We start from the raw sequence: 23,885 nt of genomic DNA, 5'->3' as shown, positions 1-23,885 counted from the left end.
GGGGGGGGGGGGGGGGGGGGGGGCTGGTTAAAGGGACCCTCGGAAAAAACCACAGCCAAAGAAATTCCCCCTTTCCATGGCCGGTGGAAACAGGAGCTGACCTGGGTCCACTTTTTCAGAAGCAGGTTTGTGAGCAAACAAGCCAGTTTAAGGAAGAGCCTCGGTCCAGCAACTGGGGGTGGGGGGTGGGGGAAGAAACCCGAGAGCTGGGTTCGAGTTTTCTGCAGCCGCTCGCTTGGCCAAGGACCCACCTGGCAGCTGGTCAAGTGGCTCAATACGGCCGGTTGGCGTCTTTGGGGCGTTTTAACTGCACCTTCAACCGTTTCATCCCAATCTGGAAGCCGTTCATGGCCTGGATGGCGGCTTGCGCGCTGGCGGGATTGTCGAAACTTACGAATCCTGCAGAAGGGAGAGGGGAGGAGGGGAGAAAGAAGGGCCAGGGGCCCGCTGAGACCCCACAGAAGAGGAGAGCAGGGGCCCCACACAGATCTCCCAAGACCGGGCAGGAGGACCACGAAAGAAGAAGAAGAAGGAGAAGGAGAAGGAGAAGGAGAAGGAAGAAGAAGGAGAAGAAGAAGGAAGAAGGAAGAAGGAAGAAGGAAGAAGAAGAAGAAGAAGAAGAAGAAGAAGAAGAAGAAGAAGAAGAAGAAGAAGAAGAAGAAGAAGAAGAAGAAGAAGAAGAAGAAGAAGAAAAAAAAAGAAAGAAAGAAAGAAAGAAAGAAAGAAATCGGAGAAGATCCAGCTTCCAAAGCAGCATTTCTCAACCCCACTTGGAAGACAAAGTTGGAGGGGACCTTGGAGGTCTTCTAGTCCAACCCCATCCTGTCCTGCTCAAACTCCCAGAATCTCCCAACCAGCACAGCCATTGCTAAGAATTCTGGGCCTAACTCCCACCAAGCCCTCTCCAGTTGAGGAGGTCCGCTTGGTGGCCGTCCTTTGGACCACGGGAGGAAAGACGGCCGAGGCCCCCGATGGAGACCTCCGCGGGGTCCATACCGAAGCATTTACTCTGATTGGTCGCTCGGTCGACAAAAACTTTGGCCGAAATGACGTTCCCAAAGGGGAGGAACATCTGTAAGATCTCCGAGTCGGTGAACTCCTGCGGCAAGTGATAAATGAAGATGTTGCACCCTTCAGGACCTGTCAAAGAAAAAAAAACCAACCAAATTGTCAGGAAGGAGGAGGAGAAACAGACCGGCAACACGCCAGGTTTTCGGTTGCAAAATGTCCTCAGCTCAAAAGCCAAGGACGCAAGGAGCATTTTGCAACCCGGTTACGAAACATTTCTTGACTTTTTTTCCCTCCACCTCTTGTTTCTTCACCAGGGCCCTAAAAGGCCAGCTGTAACTAGGTTAGAAGAAAATCAAATAAACCAGCTTTTGGCTTCTGCTTTTTTTGCTGCAAAAAAATGAGAGAGGAAGCCGGCCTTGGGAGTTGAGACTCAGCTGTGCAAAAACTTAATTTTCCAAATTTTGGTGTTGGTGTAAGAGGTGAAAAAGCAGCAGAGAAGTTGGAGATTTGGGTCTCCTGCTTGGGCTGGGGGTTGGACTAGATGACCCACAAGGTCCCTTCCAGCTCTGTCATTCTAATTAAAACGGCTTCTAATAAAATGTGCTATCTGGCGCAAACCCTTGAATGTGGCAGAAAAAGCGAGCCCTGCTAGTAGTCTGTACCACTGCTGTTAAGTCTACACCTCTTTTTACAACAGTTTGAAAGAAAACCACGCAGAACCCCAGGAGGGATCGACCCTGGGCGATAAAAACCACGGAGCAAATTATTTTAAACCTTCCATTAGAGAAGTTTCTCAACCTTAGCAACTTGAAGTAGTGGTGGACTTCCAACTCCCAGAATCCCCTCGCCATAACGTTGACTGGGGAATTCTGGGCACTGAAATCCACACCGTTCCAAGTGGCTAAGGTTGAGCATTATTAAATCTAATAATAAATCGGCATTCAGCCCACCCTCTCTGGAAAAAATCCAGATCTCCACCAGGGGGCAGCAAAAGCTCCCCTTTGGGCGCCCTCTGGTGGGTTCCCAAGGATATTGCAGCCCCAACACGATCCCCCCCTGCTTCTCTTGTTGGTTGCCGCTGGCGTTTTGCAGCTGGGATGACCCCCGGCTTGATCTGGGGTGGGGATGGGGGGGCTCTCGGGACCCCAACCTTACCTTCTCTCTGCTGTGGGGGAGCCTGCTGGGTTATGATGGCGGGCTGTTGGGGAAAGGCAGTGCTGACCAGTCCGTAGGCTGTAGGGTAGGCAGCTGTGGGGGGAAGGATTAGAGGGAGGGGCTCAGCTTTTGAAGGGGAAGGGGTCTTCAGAAGCAAGCTCTGTGTGTGTGTGTGTGTGTGTGTGTGTGTATACCTGTCCTTACCTGTGTAATGTTGCATCCCGGCGTAGGCCTGTTGCAAGGGGTCAAGGGGCGTGGCTGAGCTCTGCGCTGTGGCATTGGGGGTGGGGGGGTGGGGAGATGGGAAAACAACACACACTTGTGAGAGTTGCCGGGGTGTCAACAACGGCCAAGCATCCCTCTTCCCCCCCCTCCCCGCAAGGAGGATCGTCCAGGTGTCTGCGGCAAGGCCACCACAAGCTTCACCTCTCTCTAAAAGCCCCCCTTCTGAGCGCCAGAGGTAGACTGCCCTTGCACATGGAGGCTCGAAGCTCAACAGGCATGGTTTACGTTGAAGACCTGCCTTTTGTTCTAAAACGGGCAACGTTTTCAAGCCGGGGTTTGCGCTCAAGCGGCTTTAAAAAAAAAAAAAAGGGACCCTTGAGTTTCAAGCTCCTGAACTCGGTGGTTTAATCCTGGCTGAAAGAGAGCCTCCCCTTTTAATCCAGGGTTAAAACAGGATTAAATGGGTTTAATCCGGTGTTTCTGAACTTCAGCCGCTTGGACTTCAACTCCCAGAATTCTGCAGCGGGCATGCCATTCACACACACACACATGGACTTCTGGGAGTTGGAGTCCCCGCCTTTCAAAGCCTGCTGGCTGAGGAATTCTGGGAGTTGAAGTCCAGCCATCCCAAAGCAGGCTGACCAGAGACTTCTGGGAGTTGAAATCCACACGTCTCGGTGCATGCTCACTGAGGAATTCTGGGACTTGTAGTCCGTGCATCCCAAAGCATGCTGGCCAGGGACTTCTGGGAATCGTAGTCCGTGCATCATAAAAACATACTGGCTGGGGAACTGAAGTCCACCCCTCTTAAAACTCTCGGAGGTGGAGGAGACCCTCTTCCCACCTGACACCCAAATCACAGCAAATGGTCTCTCTTTCTGCCTGGGGAAAAGGCTTGAACGAGGCTCTGGGTTCGAGTCCACGCGGGTGGAAGAAAACCCTAAGTCGGATACTCCGGGAAGCGAGAGAGTAAAACGTGGGGATGTGGGGAGGGGCGGGGGAGAGGAAGTACCTGGAAAGGAGTGGACGCCATTGGTGTAGAGCCCCTCGGAGGCCGCTTGGCCCGTGCTCTGCGTGGCCACGGGGCTGTAGCCGTTGACGCTGAGGGTGGCCGGGATGGCAGAGACCGGGGTGGCCGCGAGGGTAGGTGGCGTGCTGCTTCCTGCAGGACGGAGCCAGACCCAGCCGGGAGCTGCAGGGGGCTCGCTCTCTCTCTCCCGCAGCCCCCGACCCTAACCCAGCTCTGGGGCAGCACTGCCGGCCATTCCGACGTGCGCCCTGCAGCTGCACTCAGTGCAAAGTTCAAGACCCCTCCCAGCCCCCCTGCTACTTCCCTGGGAGGCTTGGGGTCCATCTGACCCCCCCAGAGGCAGCAACTTTAGAAGCGCGGGGGGAGGGAGTTGGGAGTTGGGATGGAGCCCCCTCCCCCCAGGAAGAAAGGGCGGAGTCTCTGCCAGCCCCTCACCTGAGGAAGGGGTGATGGGGGTGGCGATGAGGCCGTTGGGGGCGAGGGTGGCCATCTGCTGCATCTGCACGGCTGCCATGGGGTTGAGGTAGGCAGAGTGGGCGGCGACCAGGGCGGCCTGCTGGTGCATGAGCTGTGGGGGGGAGGGGGGGGAAAGAGAGCCCTGAAGCCTCGAAGACCCCCCCTCCCTCTCCTCACCCCTTCCTGGCCCTTCCCGGACCCCCGGCACTCCAGCCCACTTGCCTTTCCTCCCGCCCCACCCAGGAGGCTGGGGGCTGGGGGCAGCAGGAGGACCCTGGCCCACTTACGGCCTGAGTGTAGGCGCTGTACGCCCCGAACTGCAGCGCGATGGGGCTGAACATGCCCAGTTGGTTGGCCACCTGCTGCATCCGCCTGAGACCCCGTTCCTTCTCCGTGTCTGCAAACTTCACCACCAGGCTGGAAGAGGCGCCCTGCAGGGGGGGGGGAGCCGAGGGGGGGGAGAGGTTGGGATGCGGAGGGCTCTGGAAGGTGGGGAGCCTTCCTTCCTTCTTTCCTTCCTCCCTCCCACCCCTTCCTTCCTTCCTTCTCTCCATCTGTTTATTCCTCCCCTCCCTTCCTTCCCTTTTTCCATCTGTTTATTCCTCCCCTTCCCCTTCCCCTCTCCTTCCTTCTCTCCTTCCTTCCTTCCTTCCTTCCTTCCTTCCTTCCTTCCTTCCTTCCTTCCTTCCTTCCTTCCCTTTTTCCATCTGTTTATTCCTCCCTTTCTCCTTCCTTCCTTCCTTCCTTCCTTCCTTCCTTCCTCACTCCCCTCCCCAACGGTGGGCTGTATTTGGCACTCAGGAACTTTTCACTGCACGGTGTGGAGAGGTTGCAGTGGCGCGACCTGGCCACCGGAGGGCAGCAGACTCCACAGGAAAGAACATCCCTTGCTCTCTTTCTCTCCCTCTCTCTCTCTCTCTCTCTCTCCAGCCTGCAGCGTTTCCAGTTCCAGACGGATCCAAAGCATCCCTTAAGCCGCAAACGGGGCGGTGGTGGTGGGGCTCCACTCACCGGCAACGTGCGGCTCCCGTGCAACGTACTGATGGCCGCCTGGGCTTCTGCGTGCATTTGGAACTTCACAAAGGCGCAGCCTGGCGGAGAAGGAAGGAGAGAAGGAGAGGAAAGGGATCAGAAATGGAGCGAGCAGGTTTTTGCAAAACCCCATTTGAAGATGGGTGGACTTCAACTCCCAGAATTCCCCAGCCAGCATGCATGGGAGCTGAAGCCCACCCACGACCAAGGATCATAAACCCCCCCTTACATTCCTGGGGCTGAGCAGCGGGCCCCGCCCAGGCCAGCTCACCTTTGCTGGTGCCATCTGGACCCCGGAGTACCGTGCATTCGTCAATCGTCCCGAAAGGCTCAAACATTTTCCGCACGTCTTCATCGGTCTGCTGTTTGCCCAGCATGCCCACAAACAGCTTCCTGTCTTCTGGAAGACACAAAGAAGCGGGAAGTAGCCCCCCCCCAAAAAGGAATAAAGGCTCCCTCACAATTGACCACCAGCCCCTCTAATCCTTAGCAGACCAACATCCCAGTTGATACTGTTGGGGGGTGCAAACGCTAAAAAAATAATAATAAAAGAATCCAGACTTTGCTCGGTACTCTCTAAGCCTAGTTGTTTAAATAATTGCAGAAATCAAAAGATTAAAATCTGCAGATAAATGCGGGATCTGCGAGCCCCAATCACAGCATTGGGCCTGCGCACGCACGCACACACACACACACACACATACACACACACACACAAAAAGCAGAAGGAAAGCATATACCTCCCCTACTTTCGCTGTCTGCAGGTTTCACCTGGATCGGCCGGTTCATCTGGAAGAAAAGAAAAATGAATTTTGAGGCCAGAAAAAGTCACGTTTGGGTTGCAAATGGTTCATGGGGACTATCCCTCGAAGCAACCATTAGGGAGCTGTTTCCCCCCTTTGTTTCATTTTTAGAAGCGAAAACAGAGAGAAAAGACTCTGCAGATGTGTTACCAGGATCGTCCCAAATCAGCCCTTTTTAGAAGGCTCTGAACAGCCTCTTCAAACTTTCCCAAATTTCCAAAACCAGCCAGAGCATCTTTGCCACCCAAAACTATTGTTAATCCATTCCTCCCCTCCAAAATTTAGGCTTTTATTACACAGTAAGCTGCCCAGAATTGTTAAGATGGTGAAATGGCAGTGGATCCATTTAATAAAATAACTAAATAAAAACTCAAAAGGCAACAAGGCTTTTGGCCTGGAGAAATTGTTCGTTCTGCTGTAGAAGACCGAAAGGAAGGGAAAAAAAATGGATTGGGGGGGGAGGTGAATGTGAATTCCCCCCCCCCCCCCGATTCACAGATTTTGGGAATCTAAGATCCCAGCCAGATTTTGCCAATCCCTTACAAGCTGAGCATCGTCTTGCAATATAGGATCTGTTATTATTATATTACAGATAATCCTTGATTTATGACCAAAATGTCTCTTGCAAAGGTTAGACATTTGTTGAGCTTTGCCCCATTTTACGTCCTCTGTTGCCATGGTTGTTAACTGAATCGCTGCAGTTTTTAAGTTAGCAACACGGTTTTTATGTGAATCTGATATTCCCCGAGGACTTTGATCGTCAGACGGTCGCAAAAGAGAGTCGCGTGACCCCTGGGGACGCCGCGACCGTCGTAAATGCGAGTCAGTGGGCAAGCGTCTGAATTTGGATCACGTGGCCCATGGGGGACGCTGCGACAGTCGTAAGTTTGAAAAGCAGTCGTACGTCGCTTTCTTCAACGCCGTTGCAACTTGGAACGGTCCCTAAACGAACTGTTAAGTCGAGGGCCACTGCATAGTAATAATAAATTTAAATTTAAATTGGTCACCGTAATAATAATTTAGTCGTTTTAAAAAATACAGTATAGTCCTTTTTAAAAAATACAGATATAAAGGCTCTCTTTAGGTTGTTTTTTTTCTTAGTTTATCCCAACCAATCCTGGAAATTTGTGGGTCCCTCTTGAGCTTTTTTTTTGGGGGGGGGGAAGAAACCACATTTGCAAAAGTCCCCATCCAAACTCGGAAGGAGGCATTCAGCTCTGTTGCCAGATGTGCAAAATCTTCCCGGCCGCCTCCTTCATCCAGGAGAGGATGCCCAAAACTCCCTCCTGCCTATCACAGCCCAAGAGGCAGGGATGGTGATGGGGTTGCCATGGCGCCCGAGGCCTGTATCCTTCCCCGCCTCCAGTTGCCAAGTTATGTCCTGTTGCCACAGTAACCAGGGCAGCTAAGAAGGACCAGTTTGGCTTCTGGTTTCTTTTTCCTTTTCTGCCTCTCTGGATAGCATTATCACGATGGTGATTATTCTTCCAGACAAGTAGCAAGCTTATTTAATTGTTTTAAAAAAAACAAACAAACCCTCCCCGCTCTTTCTTTCCGCTTGCAGATTTGACGGTGGCGATAAAAACTCAGCAAAGGGTAGAAAAGAGAAATCCTCGCTCTCTTTAATAGAATTTGCTTTAACCTGTTGTAATATGGTATCTACTTTTATATAATTCATTTATTATAATATTATCGTCATAAACGCGAAGGCAGGGCCAGGGAAAACCTCAAGGAAAGCTTGCATTTTTTTATTATTATTATTAAAGTACAGGGCTATGTTTGAGCTGATTTGTTTTCCGTGCAACAACAACAACAAAAAAGAGGGTCTGAATTGGCAAAGAGAAGGAGCCAACTGAGGAAGGAAACGGAGGACAGAGAACCCGGAGGAAAATCGGAATTTATTTCCTTTTATTTCCCAAACTGAGTTCAGAAGAAAAGGGTCTCAATCAAGCCCGGGAAGGTACATGCAGCTTTAAAAAACAAAACAAAACAAATATTTTAAAAAAAGAGCATTGCAATCTTGCCAGTGCATTGATGCAAAATTGAAAATAAAATGAGGGAAAAAGCAGGGATCATCCTTGCCAAAAACAACATCTCTGATCTATTAAATCACAACTCCACCCCTCCAGGGATAGATAGATAGATAGATAGATAGATAGATAGATAGATAGATAGATAGATAGATAGAGAGAGAGAGAGAGAGAGAGATGATAGATAGATAGATAGATAGATAGATAGATAGATGAGAGAGAGAGAGATTGAGAGAGAGAGATGATAGATAGATAGATAAGATAGACAGACAGACAGACAGACATAGATAGATAGATAAATGATAGATAATAGAGAGATAGATAGATTGATAGATAAATAGACAGATGATAGATAGATAGATAGATAGAGATAGATAGACAGACAGACAGACAGACAGACAGACAGACAGACAGACAGAGATAGATAAATGATAGATAGATGATAGATAATAGATAGATAGATAGATAGACAGAGAGAGAGATGATAGATAGATAGAGATAGAGGTAGATAGGAAAATGAAAAGCAGAAAAATTACATAAAGCCTTAACTTTGGAAAAGCTGTTTGCTAAGAGACAAAATAAAATACCGAGTTTAAAAAAAAAAAAAAAGTTTGGGCGGGTGGGGGGTGCCTCGAAAGAGCAGCCAGGAAGCAGATGCCAGTCTCTATGGCAACTGGAGCAAATACACCATGGCAACTACCCACTCATCTCTCCTTTATCCCTTCCGGTTGCTATGGGAACCATGCTGACATCATCACTTATCTCTATAAACAATGACCAGGAGCGTTTAGCGAAGAGGAGGGCAGATTTGAGATGGGGGGGGGAGGAGAAGAGAAAAGAAACGGTGTGCTCTTGGGGGGGGCTGCGAGGGGGGGGGAGTTGGCAAAGCAGCCCGAAGCAGATGTAAAAATAAAATAATAATAATAAAAAAGAATCTCCTCTCGAAAACCCTAACCGGCTCCCTCCCTCCTCGTGTTTTATCTCTCCAAGGCCTTTTCCTCGGAATATATTTATTTTTAAATCTCTGCACAGTTTAAATCGGGGCAGGCCCTGGAGATTTTAACCGGCGAGGTCGTTTGTAAAAGCCTTTTCTCCAAAGGGGAATTTTATTTTATTTTATTTAAAAAAAGAAACAACGTAGAGGAAGATGAAAGAGAAGAAGAAAGAAGATATGAGAAGTGGAGAAAGAAGTAATAAAGGAGGGAAAAAGGAGAAATAAAGAAAAAAGCGACTTCTGATGTTCTTTACGGCTTATTCTCTCTCTTATTAAAATGACAGCATGATTCCCTTCTGCCATGTGTAACCCATTTTAATCAGCAATTCTTAAATCATTCCTTCCTTCCTTCCTTCTTCCCTCCCTTTTTTCCTTCCTTCCTTCCTTCCTTCCTTCCTTCCTTCCTTCCTTCCTTCCTTCCTTCCTTCCTTCTTCCCTCCCTTTTTTCCTTCCTTCCTTCCTTCCTTCCTTCCTTCCTTCTTCCCTCCCTTATTTCCTTCCTTCTTCCTTCCTTCCTTCCTTCCTTCCCTCCTTCCTTCCTTCCTTCCTTCCTCTCTCTCTCTCTCTCTCTCTTTCCTCCCTCCCTCCCCCTTCCTTCCTTTTGCAAAGCAAAACAATCAAGTTCCTAGTCCCTAAGCTTCATCCTCCGGCTTTGAGGTTGGCTGAAAGTCTGCGACATGGCCTCCAGCAAAGCCAGAGCGGATCCCTCCCTCCCCCTGCCCTCTTTTTGTCTCCATCTGAATTTCGGTCCTCCGGCACCCGTGTTCCTCCCCACCTGCCTGCCTGCCTGCCTCGCAACCTCGGCGCTCGCTGCCCAGCTAAAACCCTCCTTACGTTTAGGATCCCGGAAACGGGGCCCAGAGGCAGCTGGCAAACAGGACCTGCGGCCAGGCTGGGCTGGGCGATGCCGCCGGCCCCTTCTCCACCCCAGGCCATCCGGCCTCGAAAGGAGGAGGATGGCGTGGGTGCGAAAGGCGGCACAAGGCCAGGCCAGGTTCTGCCCTTGGAGCATCTCAGGGCTGGCCAGGTGTGTTTGCACCTGGCTGTCTCCAAAGGGCCTTGAATGGTCTCCAGACCACTAAGGAAAACAGAGACAGGGATTAGACAGGGATTAGCCACATCACGAACATGGTTTAACGTGGCTCTGCCATCTGGACCGAGGGAACCTCGAGTGCCTTGGCAAGGAGGGAGGAGATGGGGAGGGGGGGGCGTTGGTTCCCCACCCCGGATGCTTTTGCGGGGGGGGGGGCAGAAAGCCCGGGAGGGGGGAATGTTGCCACCACGGTCTCCAGATTTCCTACTTTCGCTGGGCAGAAATACCCTTTATTTTGCCTCCCCAAAATGGAAAGAAATCTTGACTTTTTTTTTAAAAAAAAAAATCAATTAAAAAACAACAACAAAGAGCTGCAAGGAAAATAGCTTTGGGGCCTGTTTTGCGATTGATTTATTCATGAAATTTATCTGCCCCCCATCTTCTATCCAACAACATTTGGGGAGCTCACAACAAAGTGCAAAAACCTTATTTAGTGGCAGGCAAAAAAAAATAATAATCAGGCATCGGAGACTCCTTTGCCGCCGCCATTTTGACTTTTTTGACCGCACCGGCCAAGGAGACAGCAACGGACAACTTCAAAATGGACTCTTTTCCAACTGGGACCCCCCCCCCTCTGCCTTTGCACCCTCCCCAGCCCCAAGGACAGCTCCCCAACTGGCCCCCCTGCGCCTGCTCTGAGCCCCCCTTAGCTCTGACCTTGGGATAACAAACGGTAGACTTCTCCTGGATGTGGGGGCTCTACTGCAGACCCCTCGCCCCCTCCCCCCAAAAAGGAGGCAAGGAATAATCCCCTTGGGCATCCATTTTTTTAGAGAAGCCCCCCCCCCCAATCCTGCAGCAAGGCCACTGAGCACGGGAATGTTTTCACGCATCACCTTGAGCTCGGATGGCGTCTTCTCCTCCTTGTCCCCCGCCTGGGCTGGAGATCAGAAGGTCCCTAATCCAGCTTTGCCTGCCCCCCCTTCCCCGGCCAGCCCTGTGGGTCGGCCTGCCCAAGCCTAATCTGGAGATAATCCACCAATTCCAGATCTCCTGGCAAAGGAGGGGGGGCTGTGCCGAAGGAGGGGGGCGAGTGCAGTTTTGCACCCGTGGTTCATGGCGCCTCTGGGTCCACGAGTGGGGGACACATGGCCTTCAGGGTGAGGGGCTACAAGGAGAAGGGGAATAACAGAAGAACAAGAGTTGGAAGGGACCTTGGAGGTCTTCTAGTCCAGCCCCCTGCTCAGGCAGGAGACCCTGTCCCAATTCAGACAAATGGCTGTCCAGTCTCTTCTTAAAAACCTCCAGTGATGGATGGATGGATGGAAGAAGGAAGGAAGGAAGGAAGGAAGGACAGTAGAATTATAGAATAACAGAGTTGGGAGGGATCTTGGAGGTCATCTAGTCCATCCCCCTGCTCAGGTAGGAGACCCTGTCCCAATTCAGACAAATGGCTGTCCAGTCTCTTCTTAAAAACCTCCAGTGATGGATGGATGGATGGATGGATGGATGGATGGANGGAAGGAAGGAAGGAAGGAAGGAAGGAAGGAAGGAAGGAAGGAAGGAAGGAAGGAAGGAAAGAAGGAAGGACAATAGAATTACAGAATAACAGAGTTGGAAGGGACCTTGGTGGTCATCTAGTCCAACCCCCTGCTCAGGCAGGAGACCCTATATCATTTCAGACAAATGGCTGTCCAGTCTCTTCTTAAAAACCTCCAGTGATGGAGCACCCACAATTTCTGGAGGCAAGCAGTTCCACTGGTTAATTGTTCTCACTGTCAGGAAATGGAGGAGGAGGAGGAGGGGGAGAGACCAAGACACAGCATGGATAAAGCAGCATTGTAGAGTTACGATGGCTATTTGAGTGGAGCCCCGTGTGTAGGAGCAGTCTACCTCCAGATGCTCCAGATGCTGGGGAGAGAAATAGGAGAAGATGCTGGACTTGAGACCCATTTGGGAAGAACAGGGATGCCCGCGGTGGGCATGTGGCTTTTTCAAAGTGCCCCTTTCTTCTAATTTTCTGAACTTGAGCCTCTGATTTTCCGATTTTCCTTTTGCAGGCAGCCTCTCCCCCCCGCCCCCCCCACCCCCCCCCGGCTTTGGCAGGAGGCCGTGCCAGGGAGCAAGGTGAGGGCTCCTAGCTGTGCGACAGCTGGCCAAACACCTGCTCCCTTTCGCGGCCCCTCCCTGGGCAAATAGCTGGCAGGGAAGCCGAGCGAGCAGGCAGGGGGGGGGGCTCGCCCAGGAGGGCAGCTGGGCCGGGGGAGGCATGGAGTGGCGCCTTCCTGGCTACCAGAGAGAATAAGAAAAAAAATAATAAAGAGGGAAAGCAAGAAGGGAGGGATGGAGGGAGGAAGGGAAAGGAAGGAAGGAAGGAAGGAAGGAAGGAAGGAAGGAAGGAAGGAAGACAGAGAAAGAGATAGACAGGAAGGGAGGGAGGGAGGGAGGGAGGGAAAAGAAAGAAAAAGAAAGAAAGAAAGAAAGAAAGAAAGAAAGAAAGAAAGAAAGAAAAAGAAAGGAGGGAGGGAGGGAGGGAGGGAAGAAGCAAACAAGCAAGAAAGAAGGAGGGAGGGAGGGAAGGAAAGACAGAAAAAGAAAGAAATAAAGAAGAAAGAAAAAGAAGAAAGAAAAAGAAAAAGAAAGAAAGAAGAAAGAGAAAGAAAAAGAAAGAAGAGAAAGAAGGAAGAAAGAAAGAAAAAGAAAGAAAGAAAGAAAGAAAAAGAAAGAAAGAAAAAGAAAGAAAAAGAAAAAGAAAAAGAAAGAAAGAAGAAAGAGAAAGAAAGAAAGAAAGAGAAAGAAAGAAAGAAAGAAAGAAAGAAAGAAAGAAAGAAAGCTTCCTTGGCCAAAGCATTTCTAAGCAACCCACCTACTCCCCGTCCCCCACCCCAAAATAATAGAAATACACCCTCTGCTCCGTCCATCTTCCCTGGGATGACGAGGGGCCGTTTCCCCTGCATCTCTTGCAAGGATTAAACCTGGTTTGGCTCCTTCACAAGCCAACATGGATGTCTTCCGGCCTCTTCCTGCTGCCCAGCCCTCCCCCCTGCCCCCCCCTGCCAGGACGGAGGCCAGCCTCCCCTCCGGGGTCTTGGATTTCACTGGGAGGGCCGAGGCTGATCTGATTCCGTAATCCTATTTACCACCAGCCCTTTCTCTCCCCGGCTCAGGGAGGCCGCCTTATCCCCCCTGCGGCTGCAGCGTAGCAAACAAGGTTAAGTCAAGAGTTAATGCCCTGGACAAGGAAGCAAATCAGCTTAGGCCTGAGAAAGATCCCCCACCCCCAACCCCATGCTCCTTGCAGGCTTTGCTCCGTGTGCGGCGGTGAGGACTAGAAACTTCACTACTTCTTTTAAACGAAAAAACAACAACAACCAAGGCTCTCCAAATGCTCTATTCTGCCCTTGGGGGCACCCTGTTTGTTGCAGAGAAGCCGCTAATCATAACAACCACAGGGTGACTTTCTAGCTATGTAAAAAACTTTAAAAAGAAAAACAAAACCTGTCATCTTGTAAAAGAAAAAAAGAAAAAAAAAGAAAACGCACCACCAGGACAGGCAGAGTCCCTTAGGAAAAGCCCTTAGAAAAGTTCCCAGATTTTAGTTCCCAGATTCGAACACCGATTCCTGGATTCCGTTTCTCCTTATGGACTTGGAAGGGCTGATCCCACTGCTGACACCAAACCTGGTGGGTGAGCCCCCTTGTCCAGTTCTATGTCCATACCCCACCCCAAATGCTGGGCAGAGAGAGAGAGACACACAAACTTTGATTCCTGGCTGTTGACTAGATCCTTGGACTCTGCCCCCAGGGGGCTTCTCAAGGCCACTGGTTTATCGAGAAAGTCATATCCCGTTGACTAAATACCCTCCCAAAATAAGACCCAGTTAAGATCGTCAGCCAGAGGGATGCATTTAGTACCCTATTTCCCCCCCCCAAATAAGCCCTAATGGATCTTTTGGAGCAAAAATTAACATAAGACCCGGTTTTATTTTCGGGGAAACGAGGTAGTAGACCCAGAAAACTTTCCGAGGGCAGCTGGAACGCCAGCAAATTCGAACTCTTCTTAATCATATGCAATGTCTCTTTTAACACTGAAATAACCCAGTTGGAGATCTTTTAGACCTGAAATAATCCAGAGGAGAAACGCGGCTTCTGCAAACAACGGCAGGAGATCCGCAAACAAGGAGAACCAAAGCGGGATCAACCCACCTGGACACACCTTATGCGGACGGTGTTTGCCGCCGAAGATATTTCCGCTTCAGGTTGCGTCGGGCGCTAAGGAAGAAGAGGGTGGCGGACAGGCCCCTGGCATAGCAGCCGGCACCGTCCTGGGACTTACCCCGGGCAGGGTCTTCTGCTCATGCAGTGCGCTTTGGGCCTTGAGGGCGGATTCCCGGGCACAGTACGTCAGGAAGGCGCATCCTAAAGGGAGAAAAAACACCCGTTTATCAAAGATACCCCTTCCGGTGCCATGTTGATGCCAAATCTGTAATCCAGCCTGAAACTGGTTTCACAGCCCTTCCTTGTGAAGCTCTAAATGAGAGAAGAAGAATGTGGAATTAAGGAGAACCTTCCTGACAGTGAGGACAATCGACCAGTGGAACAGCTTGCCACCAGAAATTGCTGGACTTTTTTAAAAAGAGACCGGACAATCACCTGTCTGCGATGGTATAGGACAGGTCCTCCTGCTTGAGGACTAGAAGACCTCCATGGTCCCTTCCAGCTCTATTCTGTTCTAAATCCCCATAGGAAAGACCCCCAAATGGGCAGGAAACAGAAGCTACCAACTCGAAATCCAAAGAACTCGGTGTTCAGAGGCAGTCTACCTTAACGTTTCACCTCTGGGATAGCCCCCCCCACGCAGTGGCTGACTGCCCCCAGCTGTGCTTCAGGCTAACATCTGGCCAGCTCGGGCAGGATGGCAGACGACGTACAGAGGAGTTGTCAACTTTAAATGGCATCAAATTATAATCATCTTTCCTCTGGATATTTATTCCCTGCGTTTTCCCATCCTCTTTAAACACCTGCCATGCCTTTGGGGATTCGGAGATCACTAAAATTGGGGGGTAGGGGTGGAAAAAGAGATATTTCACGCTGGAAACAACCAGGTTTAGAAAGCTGGCTTGTTCATTTACAGGTGAACTGTTTTACAGACGCTTTTTTCCTTTCCAGCTTCGTAGAGCTTAAGCCCCGATTCGAAATGTTTTTAATTACTTTTCCAGATTTATTTATTATTATTATTATTTTTAAAAAAGGAACCGAGGGGATTCGGTCTGAAAGGTGGGACTGCCAAAAGCTGATTTGAGACTGTTTTGTCCCTGATGCTTCTTGCAGACATTTCATGACCCAGCAAGGTAACATCATCAGGGTTCTGCAACCCAGATGGGCTCCAATAACTCGGAAGTTGCCCTTAATTTAAAAATCGACCTGGCTGCCCCCTCCACGGTTGCACCATTGGTATAGCCCAGGGGTAGGCAACCGTGGCTCTTTTATGACTCGTGGACTTCAATTCCCAGAATTCCTGAGCCAGCTATGCTGAGGGGAAAGGGAGAGGTTTCCAAGCTGAGCCGTGCTGGCTCAGGAATTCTGGGAGTTGAAGTCCACCAGTCATGAGGGGGCCATAGTTCCCCCACGCTGGCTCAGGAATTCTGGGAGTTGAAGTCCACCAGTCATGAGGGGGCCATAGTTCCCCCACGCTGGCTCAGGAATTCTGGGAGTTGAAGTCCACCAGTCATGAGGGGTCCATAGTTCCCCCACGCTGGCTCAGGAATTCTGGGAGTTGAAGTCCACCAGTCATGAAAGGGCCAAAGTTTCCCTCATGCTGGCTCAGGAATTCTGGGAGTTGAAGTCCAGGAGTCATAAAAGAGCCACGGTTCCAGAACAAAATATTGCACGGATATTTCTCAGAGGTTCCCAACCGGGCAGGCTTAAGGATCGAATCTGCTGCTCACTCAGGGTGAAGTGGGACTACAAAGCCCATCGGCTTTGGGTCTGGCTTCCTCTCCCTCCAGCTGTGGGCTCGGTTCAAAAGAGAGGAAAGTTTTGCAACGTGATGCCCGCCCGCCCATCCCGCCCGCCCCCAACCCAGCCTCTCCCTTTCTCTGCCCATCTTTAATTTTAATTCCCCCCCCCCCCAAAAAAAAACATTTTCATCAGCAAAATATGCTCCATTTCTTCCCCGGCTTCAGCGCAGGGCCTATATTTAGCCTCTGCCTGTCACAACGGGCAACGAAGTGGAAAAGCTAAGCCTGTCACGCTCCAGCAGCTCGGCCTGATGGTGCCACGTCAGCCCAGCCCTGCGAGCTGCCAGCGGGAGCTTTCTGCAGGGGGGTGGGGGTGGATGGTGGTGGGGGGGGCTAAAAGAAGGGGAAAAAATGCCAGGGGGGCAAAAAAAGAGCCCTTCCCCTCTGCCCCTCCGTCTGGTTTTCTTTCTCCAAGTAAATGGAGGAGGAAGGAGGAAGGGAAAAGGGAAAAAGAAGAAAAGAAAAAGGAAGGAAGAAGAAAGGAAGGAAGGAGGAAAGAAGGAAGAAGAAAGGGAAAAAGGAAGAAGAAAAGAAAGAAGGAGGAACAAGGAAGGAGGAAGAAAGAAGAAGATGGAAGGAAGGAAGGAAGGAAGGAAGGAAGGAAGGAAGGAAGAAGGAGGAAAGAAGAAGGAAGAAGGAAGGAAAAAGGGAAAAAGGAAGAAGGAAAGAAAGAAGGAAAAGGGGAAAGGGAAAAAGGAAGAAGAAAAGAAAGGAGGAACAAGGAAGGACGAAGAAGGAAGAATGGAAGGAAGGAGGAAAGAAGAAGGAAGAAGGAAGGAAAAAGGGAAAAAGGAAGAAGGAAAGAAAGAAGGAAAAAGAAAGAAAAAAGAAGGAAAAAGGAGAAGAGGAGGAGATGGAGAAGAATTGTTTTGTTGTTGTTGTTGTTATTATTATTATTATTATTATTATTATTATTACTACTACTACTACTACTACTACTACTATTATTCAGGGGCTTCTTATGTTTTCTAAAAGTCCAATGTTGTCCAAATCCATTCAGGGAGCCAAAAGCCCATTTTTAATCCACCCCAAAGCCGAATCCTGGTTTTTTGTTTTTTTTACTGGATTGTCGCACACTGCCCAAATATATTTATTTTAATAAATAAAAATCCCTCTTAACCCTCCATTTGCATCTTAACCGGCTGTTTTCCAAAAGACAAATCCTAGCCCCCATTTTTTTTTAATTTTTTTATTTTGCTCTGAGTCGGTTCCCTTTGCGCCCCGATCCTTCCCAATTTTCTGGGAAAAATAAGCCCACTTCTTCCTTTTAATTTCATTTAAAACTCCCCCGTTACAAAAGCCTCGGATCCGAAAACTTGTCTGTGTTCTCTGTTTATATGTTGAATTTCTTTTTTCCTTTGCTTCCTCTTTTCCTTAAGGAAAAAAAAAGAAAAGTTTGTCGCATTCTACATTTTGACAAACATCTCATCTCGCTGGTTCAAACAAGCCCAAAGAGAAAACATAAAAATATCTTGAACGGGCTTGGGGGCAAAATCCCACCGATTTGAGTTCCTTCTAAGTTAGGGCAGGTCCTGCTAACTACACCCTTGCTAAACCTGCAGGTTGCAGCAGCTACTCTAGACTCCCTCGCAACCCACTACCTTCATTTTTAAACCTCTTTTTGACCCCCAAACACCTCCAAGGTACGCTCACGTCCATCATCCTCAGCCAGAGGCTCGTTGGAACGTGGGCGCCAGGTTGCAGCTGCAGAATGAGGGACCTGGCCTAATCATTAGCAAGGGAGGACCACTGGGCGGGGTGGAGGAGAATAATAACCGAGTCAAAAGCACATAAATTTAATAAAGAAATAAAACCCAGCCCACCACTGGGGAGATAAAAGACACCCCCCCCCCAACTTCCCAACCCTGGCCAGCAAAGAGTTGTTTTCAAACCTCGCAAAAGCCAATTGATTTGATCAGGGCTTTGACAAATTCAGAATAACTCTCCAGCGACGGCACCCCAAATTCTCCTGCCGTAGTAACTTGGTCGAGGGGGCTAAAGCAAGATTTTTTTTTCTGCCTGAATTAAAAATGCCTTTCTTTTTTTCTTTTTTTCCTGGTCTGTATCAGCCCAGTTTTAAACCTCAGTTTTAAACCTGAGTTTTAAACCTCAGTTTTAAACTTGGCCTTTGCATTTTGCAAAAGTCCCCTCCACTTTTTCTGTTGGTCCCTAAAGCTGGCAGGTTTTTGCGCTTCGGCGATCCGAACTGGCCCGTTTTGGGGACGAGGATAGATTTTTTTTTTTTATCCCGGTTGGCTGCAACGAGGAAGAGTGAAACCGCATTGGCAAGACTCCTGTGCCAGGTCTAAGGGCTGGCCCGTGCGTGCTCCAAGCTGGCAGCCAGAGGGAGGGTGACAAGGCGCAGGGCGTCTCTAGCTTTGAACGTGGAAGGCGAGGATGCTCAAAACAAGCCCTGATTAAATGCTGGCTTGAAAACCCGGTTGTCCAAAATTACAGAGAGCCTCTAGGTTTGAAAGTGGGGAAAAAAACCAACCGAATATTGATTGGCAGAAAAAAAGAGATTTTGTGCCACTTTGCATGGGAAAAAATAAATCTCAGGTGCCATGCCCGTCCTCCTCCAAGAAAAGCCTTTGACCCTTTTTAATTTATTTTTTAAATTAAATATCTGTATAATTGAAGAAAACCAGCTGCCTCCCCCCTCCTCCCGGGCCGGCAATGTCACTTTATCACCCCAACTCAAGTCAGTGGAAGGAACCCAAATCTGGGTCTTTGTGTGTAAGTTGCTAGCTTAGGAGCAGAGGCGAGGAGCCAATTCCCTTGAGGACTAGTAACCTGCCATGATGAATTTGCCCTGGAAAACTTGTGCCTACGGGGAAAGTTGATCCTTCCTATTCTCGGCTCTTAATCCTGAGCCACTGATGGTTTTCCATGTTTTTTTGTTTTTTAGATCAAAACATTCTCAGATTTGGAATAGGTTCTCTTCTTTGGTTGGCTGCTAATGTTGATCAGAAATTTATTTATTGAGGAAATTAAAGTGGTCTTTTTTTTTCCCCTCCCAGGAGCATTTTAACACCGCTGGGTGTGAAATTTCAAATCTTTGTTTACTTATTTGCCTCCTGCAAAAATCCTTGCAATCCTAAAAAAAGTCCAGATTGATTTCCATCCCACCAAGATTTTCCAGTGGCCTCTTTGCCCTTAAATAATACCTTTTACCACTTAGAACAGGATCAAACTGCTCTTCTGAATCAAAAAGGCATCCAAAAATGGACGGTCTGTTTGCGCTTTTTCACCCCCCAAAAATAAAAAATAAAAAATAGAATACAGATGCTGAAAAAAAACACCAACATATGAAGTTTGTTAGATCCTGTCCAACCCCTGATGAGAGATCAAGGTCCCTCCGGTCCTTCAAAGCAGGCAAATATGTAACCGGTCCCTGCAAAATAAACTAAGGTTCTAGTCCTCAGTGATTCTTGAAAGAAAAAAACAACAACGACAACACAAGCGAGCTGATTGAAACTTGAACCTACATAACAGTCCATCACTTGGGATGTCCTTTTCTTGTTCTGCAGCAGTTTTAAGAGAAATATCTTTTTGGGGGGGGGAGACAGGAGGTGCTAACTACGGAAGAGCGGTTCTGTTTTCCTGGATTTTAAAGCGGAGAATTGACTCAGCAAAGGCTGATTTTCTCCCTCCCCCCCCCCTTCCTGGTCCCTTCCCAGTTCCTTTCCCATTGCCAAAAACTGTTCACAACACGACACAGTGCACACCTGCCAGACGGCTTCATCCATCATAGTTGGGATCAGCCAACCTAGGTGAAAACAAGGCCTCCCCCCCCCTCCATGCCTTTCCTTGGCTGGATGGCCAAAAGTGGGGGAGGGGGGGCTGTGGATTTAACCCAGATTAAGGGGAACCCAGACTTGGGGATTTATCCTGAGGTGTGTTTCACTCCCCCCCCCTTTCAGCCTCTTTTAACTTTCCTTTAGCACGTTAATTAGATTTTATTCTTAGCTGACTTGACTCTGGGGAATTGCCCCTTTCTCTCCTTTTAAATGTTTACAAGACAGCGCAGATTATCCTGGGGTTGAAGGGGAGAAAATCCTTCCTCTATTTCTTCCTTCCTTCTCTCCCTCCCTCCCTTCCTTCATCGATTCTCCCTTCCTTCCTTCCTTCCTTCCTTCCTTCCTTCCTTCCTTCCTTCCTTCCTTCCTTCCTTCCTTCCTCTCCTCTCTCCCTCCTTCCCCCTTCCTCCCTCCCTTCCTCTATTTCTTCCTCCCTTCCTGTATTCTTGCTTCCTTTCCTCCCTCCCCTCCTTCCTTTCCCCTCTATTTCTTCTTTTCTTTCCTCCCTCCCTCCATCCTGTCTTTCTTCCTTCCTTCTCTCCCTCCCTTACTTTATCTATTCTCCTTTCCTTCTTTCCTTCCTTCCTCTCTCCCCTCTCTCTCCCTCCTTGCCCCTTCCTTCCTTCCTTCCTTCCTTCCTTCCTTCCTTCCTTCCTTCCTCTCTCTCTTTCCTCTCTCTCCCTCCTTGCTCCTTCCTTCCTTCCTTCCTTCCTTCCTTCCTTCCCTTCTCCCCTTCCCTGCCCCCATCCAAATGTCAAAGTTCGAGCCGCTTTCCAAGCCCCCTTGAGCGCCCNCCCCACCCCTGCTTCCGTTGCATCGCCCCCCTCGCCTCTTGGTGTTTGCACCTTCGCAACTCTTCGCAAAGCCCACCCGCCCCTCTTTAAACCAAAGGGGGTCCCCTCTCCGCTTCTGCCCTGCCCTGAAAAAGGAGAGGAGGGGGCTTCCTCCCCCCACTTTCTATTCATGCAAATCTCCCAGCTCAGTCTCCTGCCATCTGCTGTGCCACCTCCCCCACCCTAAACCCCAGACCCCCATCTCCCCTGGCTGGGAAAGCCGCCGTTGGACCACTTTCCTACCTCGAAAGTCGGTTTACGCGGCCGTCGCCCCCCCCCCCACCTCTTTTAAAAGTCTTTGGAGGAGGGGGGCGGTCGGAGCCTCTTCCCCCCCCTCCAGCCAGCCAGCCAGCCAGCCAGCCTGGACTCCCCACCGACCCTTGCCCGCTCCACCACCCCTTCCCAAGACCCCCCCAGCCCCTCCCCACCCCCAGCCCCTCCTCACCTTTGTGCATGCCGGTGTATTTATCTTTGATGACCGTCAATTCGTAGATTTTGCCAAACTGCTCGAAAATCGGCCGGAGGTCCTTCTCGTCTAAATTCCGAGGGATCTGTCCGATGAAAAGTTTGATGGCATCCGGTTCCTTCATTGGTCCAAAGGGGAGCAGAACCGGAGCGAGCCTCGAATTCGGAGCGGCCGAGCCCCCAGATCAGGAGAGTGAAAAAAGGAGAAGGAGAATCGAAAGGAGAATTGATCAAACCCCCGAGGCCAATAAAATAAAGAACGGGGAAAATTCGCCCGCCTTGGCAGCTGGAGACAAAGAAGATGAAAGGCGGGGGCAGTTTCGGATTTGGGGGGGGGAGAAAGGGGGGGGGACAGGGCTTGGAAGAGCCCTCCGGTCTGGATTTAATTGACTGGCATCTCCCTCCTTCCTTCCTTCCTTCCTTCCTTCCTTCCTTCCTTCCTTCCTTCCTTCCTTCCTTCTTCTTCGCAGGAAAATTAGATTCGGTTCAAAAAAATAAAAATAAAAATAAATACACGGAATCCGATCGAGTTTCTTGCTGGATTTTTTTTTTCTTCTTCTTGGTTTTTGCCCCCCCCCCCTCTCTTTCCCGACGCCGCTTAAACCCGGAGTTGCTGCCCGCTTTACTCACGAGTTTTCGCCCCGACCCCTCATCCTGACGCTTTGCGGGGAGGGGGCGGGGGGGCGGGAAGGGGCCCCCCTGCAATTGCCCTTAATGAAGTTTTTAATCGATCAACTTTTCCGCCGGAGGCTTGGTGGATTTTATCCACACCTCCGTCTGGCTTTCTTCTTCTTCTTCTTCTTCTTCTTCTTCTTCTTCTTCTTCTTCTTCTTCTTCTTCTTCTTCTTCTTCTTGGTGTGGGGTTTTTTTCTCCGGGTCCCCCCCGCCTTCTCGGGTCCCCCCTTTCTTCTCTCGGCTTCTTCCCTCCCCCCCCAACCCTCCTGGAGCTCGGGTCGGAGTCTCCGGCTCCGCGTCTCCAGCCCTTTTCCTTCGCCCAGCGAAGCCTCCAGATTCCCCCCCTTCTCCCTTGACTAATAACCGTGTCAGAGTTAGGGACGGGCTGCAAAGTGCCAACTCGGGAGAAAGCCGCACGCAGGGCTGCCAAGCACAGGCAAGATGGGAAAGGGGTGGGGGGGTGGGAGGGGAAGGGGATTACAGCCAGTCCTCCCCACCGCTCGTTTAGTGACCGTTCAAAGTTACAACGGCGCTGGAGGGGAAAAAAAATGACCATTTTTCACGATTACAATTCCCTGATCAACATTCAGACGCTCAGCAACTGACTCTCATTTAGGATGGTCGTCCCGGGGTGTGTGTGTGTGTGTGTGTGTGTGTGTGTGTGTGTGTGTGTGAGACATGATCCCCTTTGTTGACCTTCAGTGGGGGAAGCCAGGGCTGAGGTAACTTATCAACTGCAGTGACTGAACGGCTGTGGCAAGCAAGGAAGGGGGCGAAACGGGGCAAAAGTCGCTTAACAAGTGTCTCGCTTAACGACAGAAAATGTTGGCCTCTGTCGCGATCGTCATAAGTCGAGGAGTGCCTACATATAGTATTTTAACACTGTAAGCCACCACTGTAAGCCTCCCTGTGGTGAGACGGGCGGCCCGCGAAATGGAATCAAGCAAATAAATAAGATTTTACGTGGCTTTGCAGTCCAAAGCTGGGCGAGGCTGGTGGAACGCAACTGCTGGGTGTTTTCAGGCCCAAAGGTGACCTAAAAACTGCAATTTTTAAAGAAATTTTCGGATCCCGGCTCGGAAATCAACATGCGTGCCACTAGCCAGAGTTAAACGTGGGCCGTGGATTCACACAGCCCGGAATCTGAACTGAAAGGGACAGATTTACTTTGCTTCACTCTGAGTGATACTGGTCCAAAGGAACTTTGGGCAGTAATGCACAGCCAAGATTTGAGGCAATTAACAAAATCAACAACAACACCAGACCATCTCAAACGGGTGAAAGAGGCCTTAGAAAAGTCTGTTGCCACAGAGACAAAAAATAAAAAAATGCCAGTTTGTTTCACCCATCCAGGGGCCACAAAAATGCTTTGGAGAAACAGCTGCAATTCTCCTTTTCTATTTATTCAAGGTAGACTATCTCTGAGTAGAGAAGCTCCATTGCACCATTCTGGAAGGCACCGGGGTTATCAACGAGCCTCCCTGGATATATCAATTTAAAAAAACGAAACAAAAGAAGAAAAAAACATTCGCACCTCTAAACAGCCACGATTATTCTCCATTTCTCCGTTAAGCACCCCAATGGCAGAGAAATGTCACTATTCTTCTTCCCCAGAATATACAGCCCAAAAATTTGCTTGTGGGGTGATAAACCCCTAAATTCTAACAAATTTCCAAGCTGCTGATTCCCCTCCCTCCGTTCCCGGAAGGCAACCCACATAAACATCTTTTTCTAAATCTTTTTCTTTCGCTGAACGGATTTATTTCTCCGGGCTCTTCAGCTACCATTTCAGACGGAAAATTTGGGGGGTTCCAGTTTAGGGGGGTGGGAGTGCCAAGAAACCCCCCTCCCCCAAACCATCAGTCCCTATTTCTGCCTCTCTTCCTCAGCCTGTTCTAAAGTTGCATTTTTTTTTTCCTGGCTCCCTCCGGGATGGTGAAAAACCCGACAACAACAACAACATCCACAGACTGCATTGCCACAAAATGCATAGATAACACCCTCTCCGTCTTTTGGCAAGAGACACAGGCCTGTAGCTTCCCCCTTTTTTTAACCCCCGTGTCCTGAGCCAAGAGCCCGGCCTGTAAGCCCACCGGCGGGCCGGTGGCCTGTGGGAATGGGAAAGGGGTCAAAATGTAAATGTTGGCCTGAGACATCCTGACCCACAATTTATTTTAAGTGGAGATGCAACCAGGAAGGTGGAGAGAGGTGGATTTAAACCCTCCCCTAAGGGAGACAAGGGCAGGGAGGGGAGGAGGGGAGGGAGGGGGGACCGGGAGATGGAGGGGGGCCTGGAATGGAGGGGGGGAGTTGCCCTGCCCTCG

At 49.8% G+C, this 23,885-nt stretch overlaps 1 protein-coding gene across 21 annotated transcripts; it reads right to left on the bottom strand.

Annotated features, from left to right (window-relative positions):
- Positions 1 to 271: 271 nt before the first annotated feature.
- On the bottom strand, positions 272 to 22,191 carry CELF3 (CUGBP Elav-like family member 3). Of its 21 annotated transcripts, none has more exons than XM_015829089.1 (14): positions 22,172 to 22,191; positions 20,867 to 21,015; positions 14,105 to 14,187; positions 5,626 to 5,698; positions 5,423 to 5,440; positions 5,181 to 5,309; positions 4,889 to 4,968; positions 4,165 to 4,308; positions 3,857 to 3,989; positions 3,404 to 3,553; positions 2,371 to 2,436; positions 2,167 to 2,259; positions 1,058 to 1,140; positions 272 to 400 (listed from the first exon to the last, which is right to left on the bottom strand). In XM_015829089.1, the coding sequence occupies exons 2-14, from the start codon at positions 21,009 to 21,011 to the stop codon at positions 272 to 274; spliced, it is 1,326 nt and encodes a 441-aa protein (XP_015684575.1). In that variant the 5' UTR covers positions 21,012 to 21,015; positions 22,172 to 22,191. The 21 variants fall into 21 exon arrangements, with proteins under 21 accessions (XP_015684575.1, XP_015684576.1, XP_029142686.1 ...); XM_015829090.1 differs by having other exon boundaries at positions 4,168 to 4,308; XM_029286853.1 differs by lacking the exon at positions 1,058 to 1,140 and having other exon boundaries at positions 272 to 399.
- Between the last annotated feature and the right edge of the window lie 1,694 nt (positions 22,192 to 23,885).

This window comes from Protobothrops mucrosquamatus, unplaced genomic scaffold, assembly GCF_001527695.2.
Source record: "Protobothrops mucrosquamatus isolate PMUCROS unplaced genomic scaffold, P.Mucros_1.0 scaffold5406, whole genome shotgun sequence".
NCBI classification, from domain to species: Eukaryota; Metazoa; Chordata; class Lepidosauria; order Squamata; family Viperidae; genus Protobothrops; species Protobothrops mucrosquamatus.
Note: the sequence above shows the minus strand (reverse complement) of the source record. Positions and strands in the feature narration are given on the sequence as shown.

Bases quoted from the DNA above. Each gene is read 5' to 3' on its own strand.
- CELF3 (XM_029286845.1), bottom strand. From the start codon at position 21,011: ATGAAGGAACCGGATGCCATCAAACTTTTCATCGGACAGATCCCTCGG. The intron at 4,309-4,888 runs GTGAGTGGAGCC...CCCCCCCTGCAG, and splicing joins ACGGGAGCCGCACGTTGCCG to GGCGCCTCTTCCAGCCTGGT. The intron at 2,260-2,370 runs GTAAGGACAGGT...TTCCCCCCACAG, and splicing joins CGGGATGCAACATTACACAG to CTGCCTACCCTACAGCCTAC.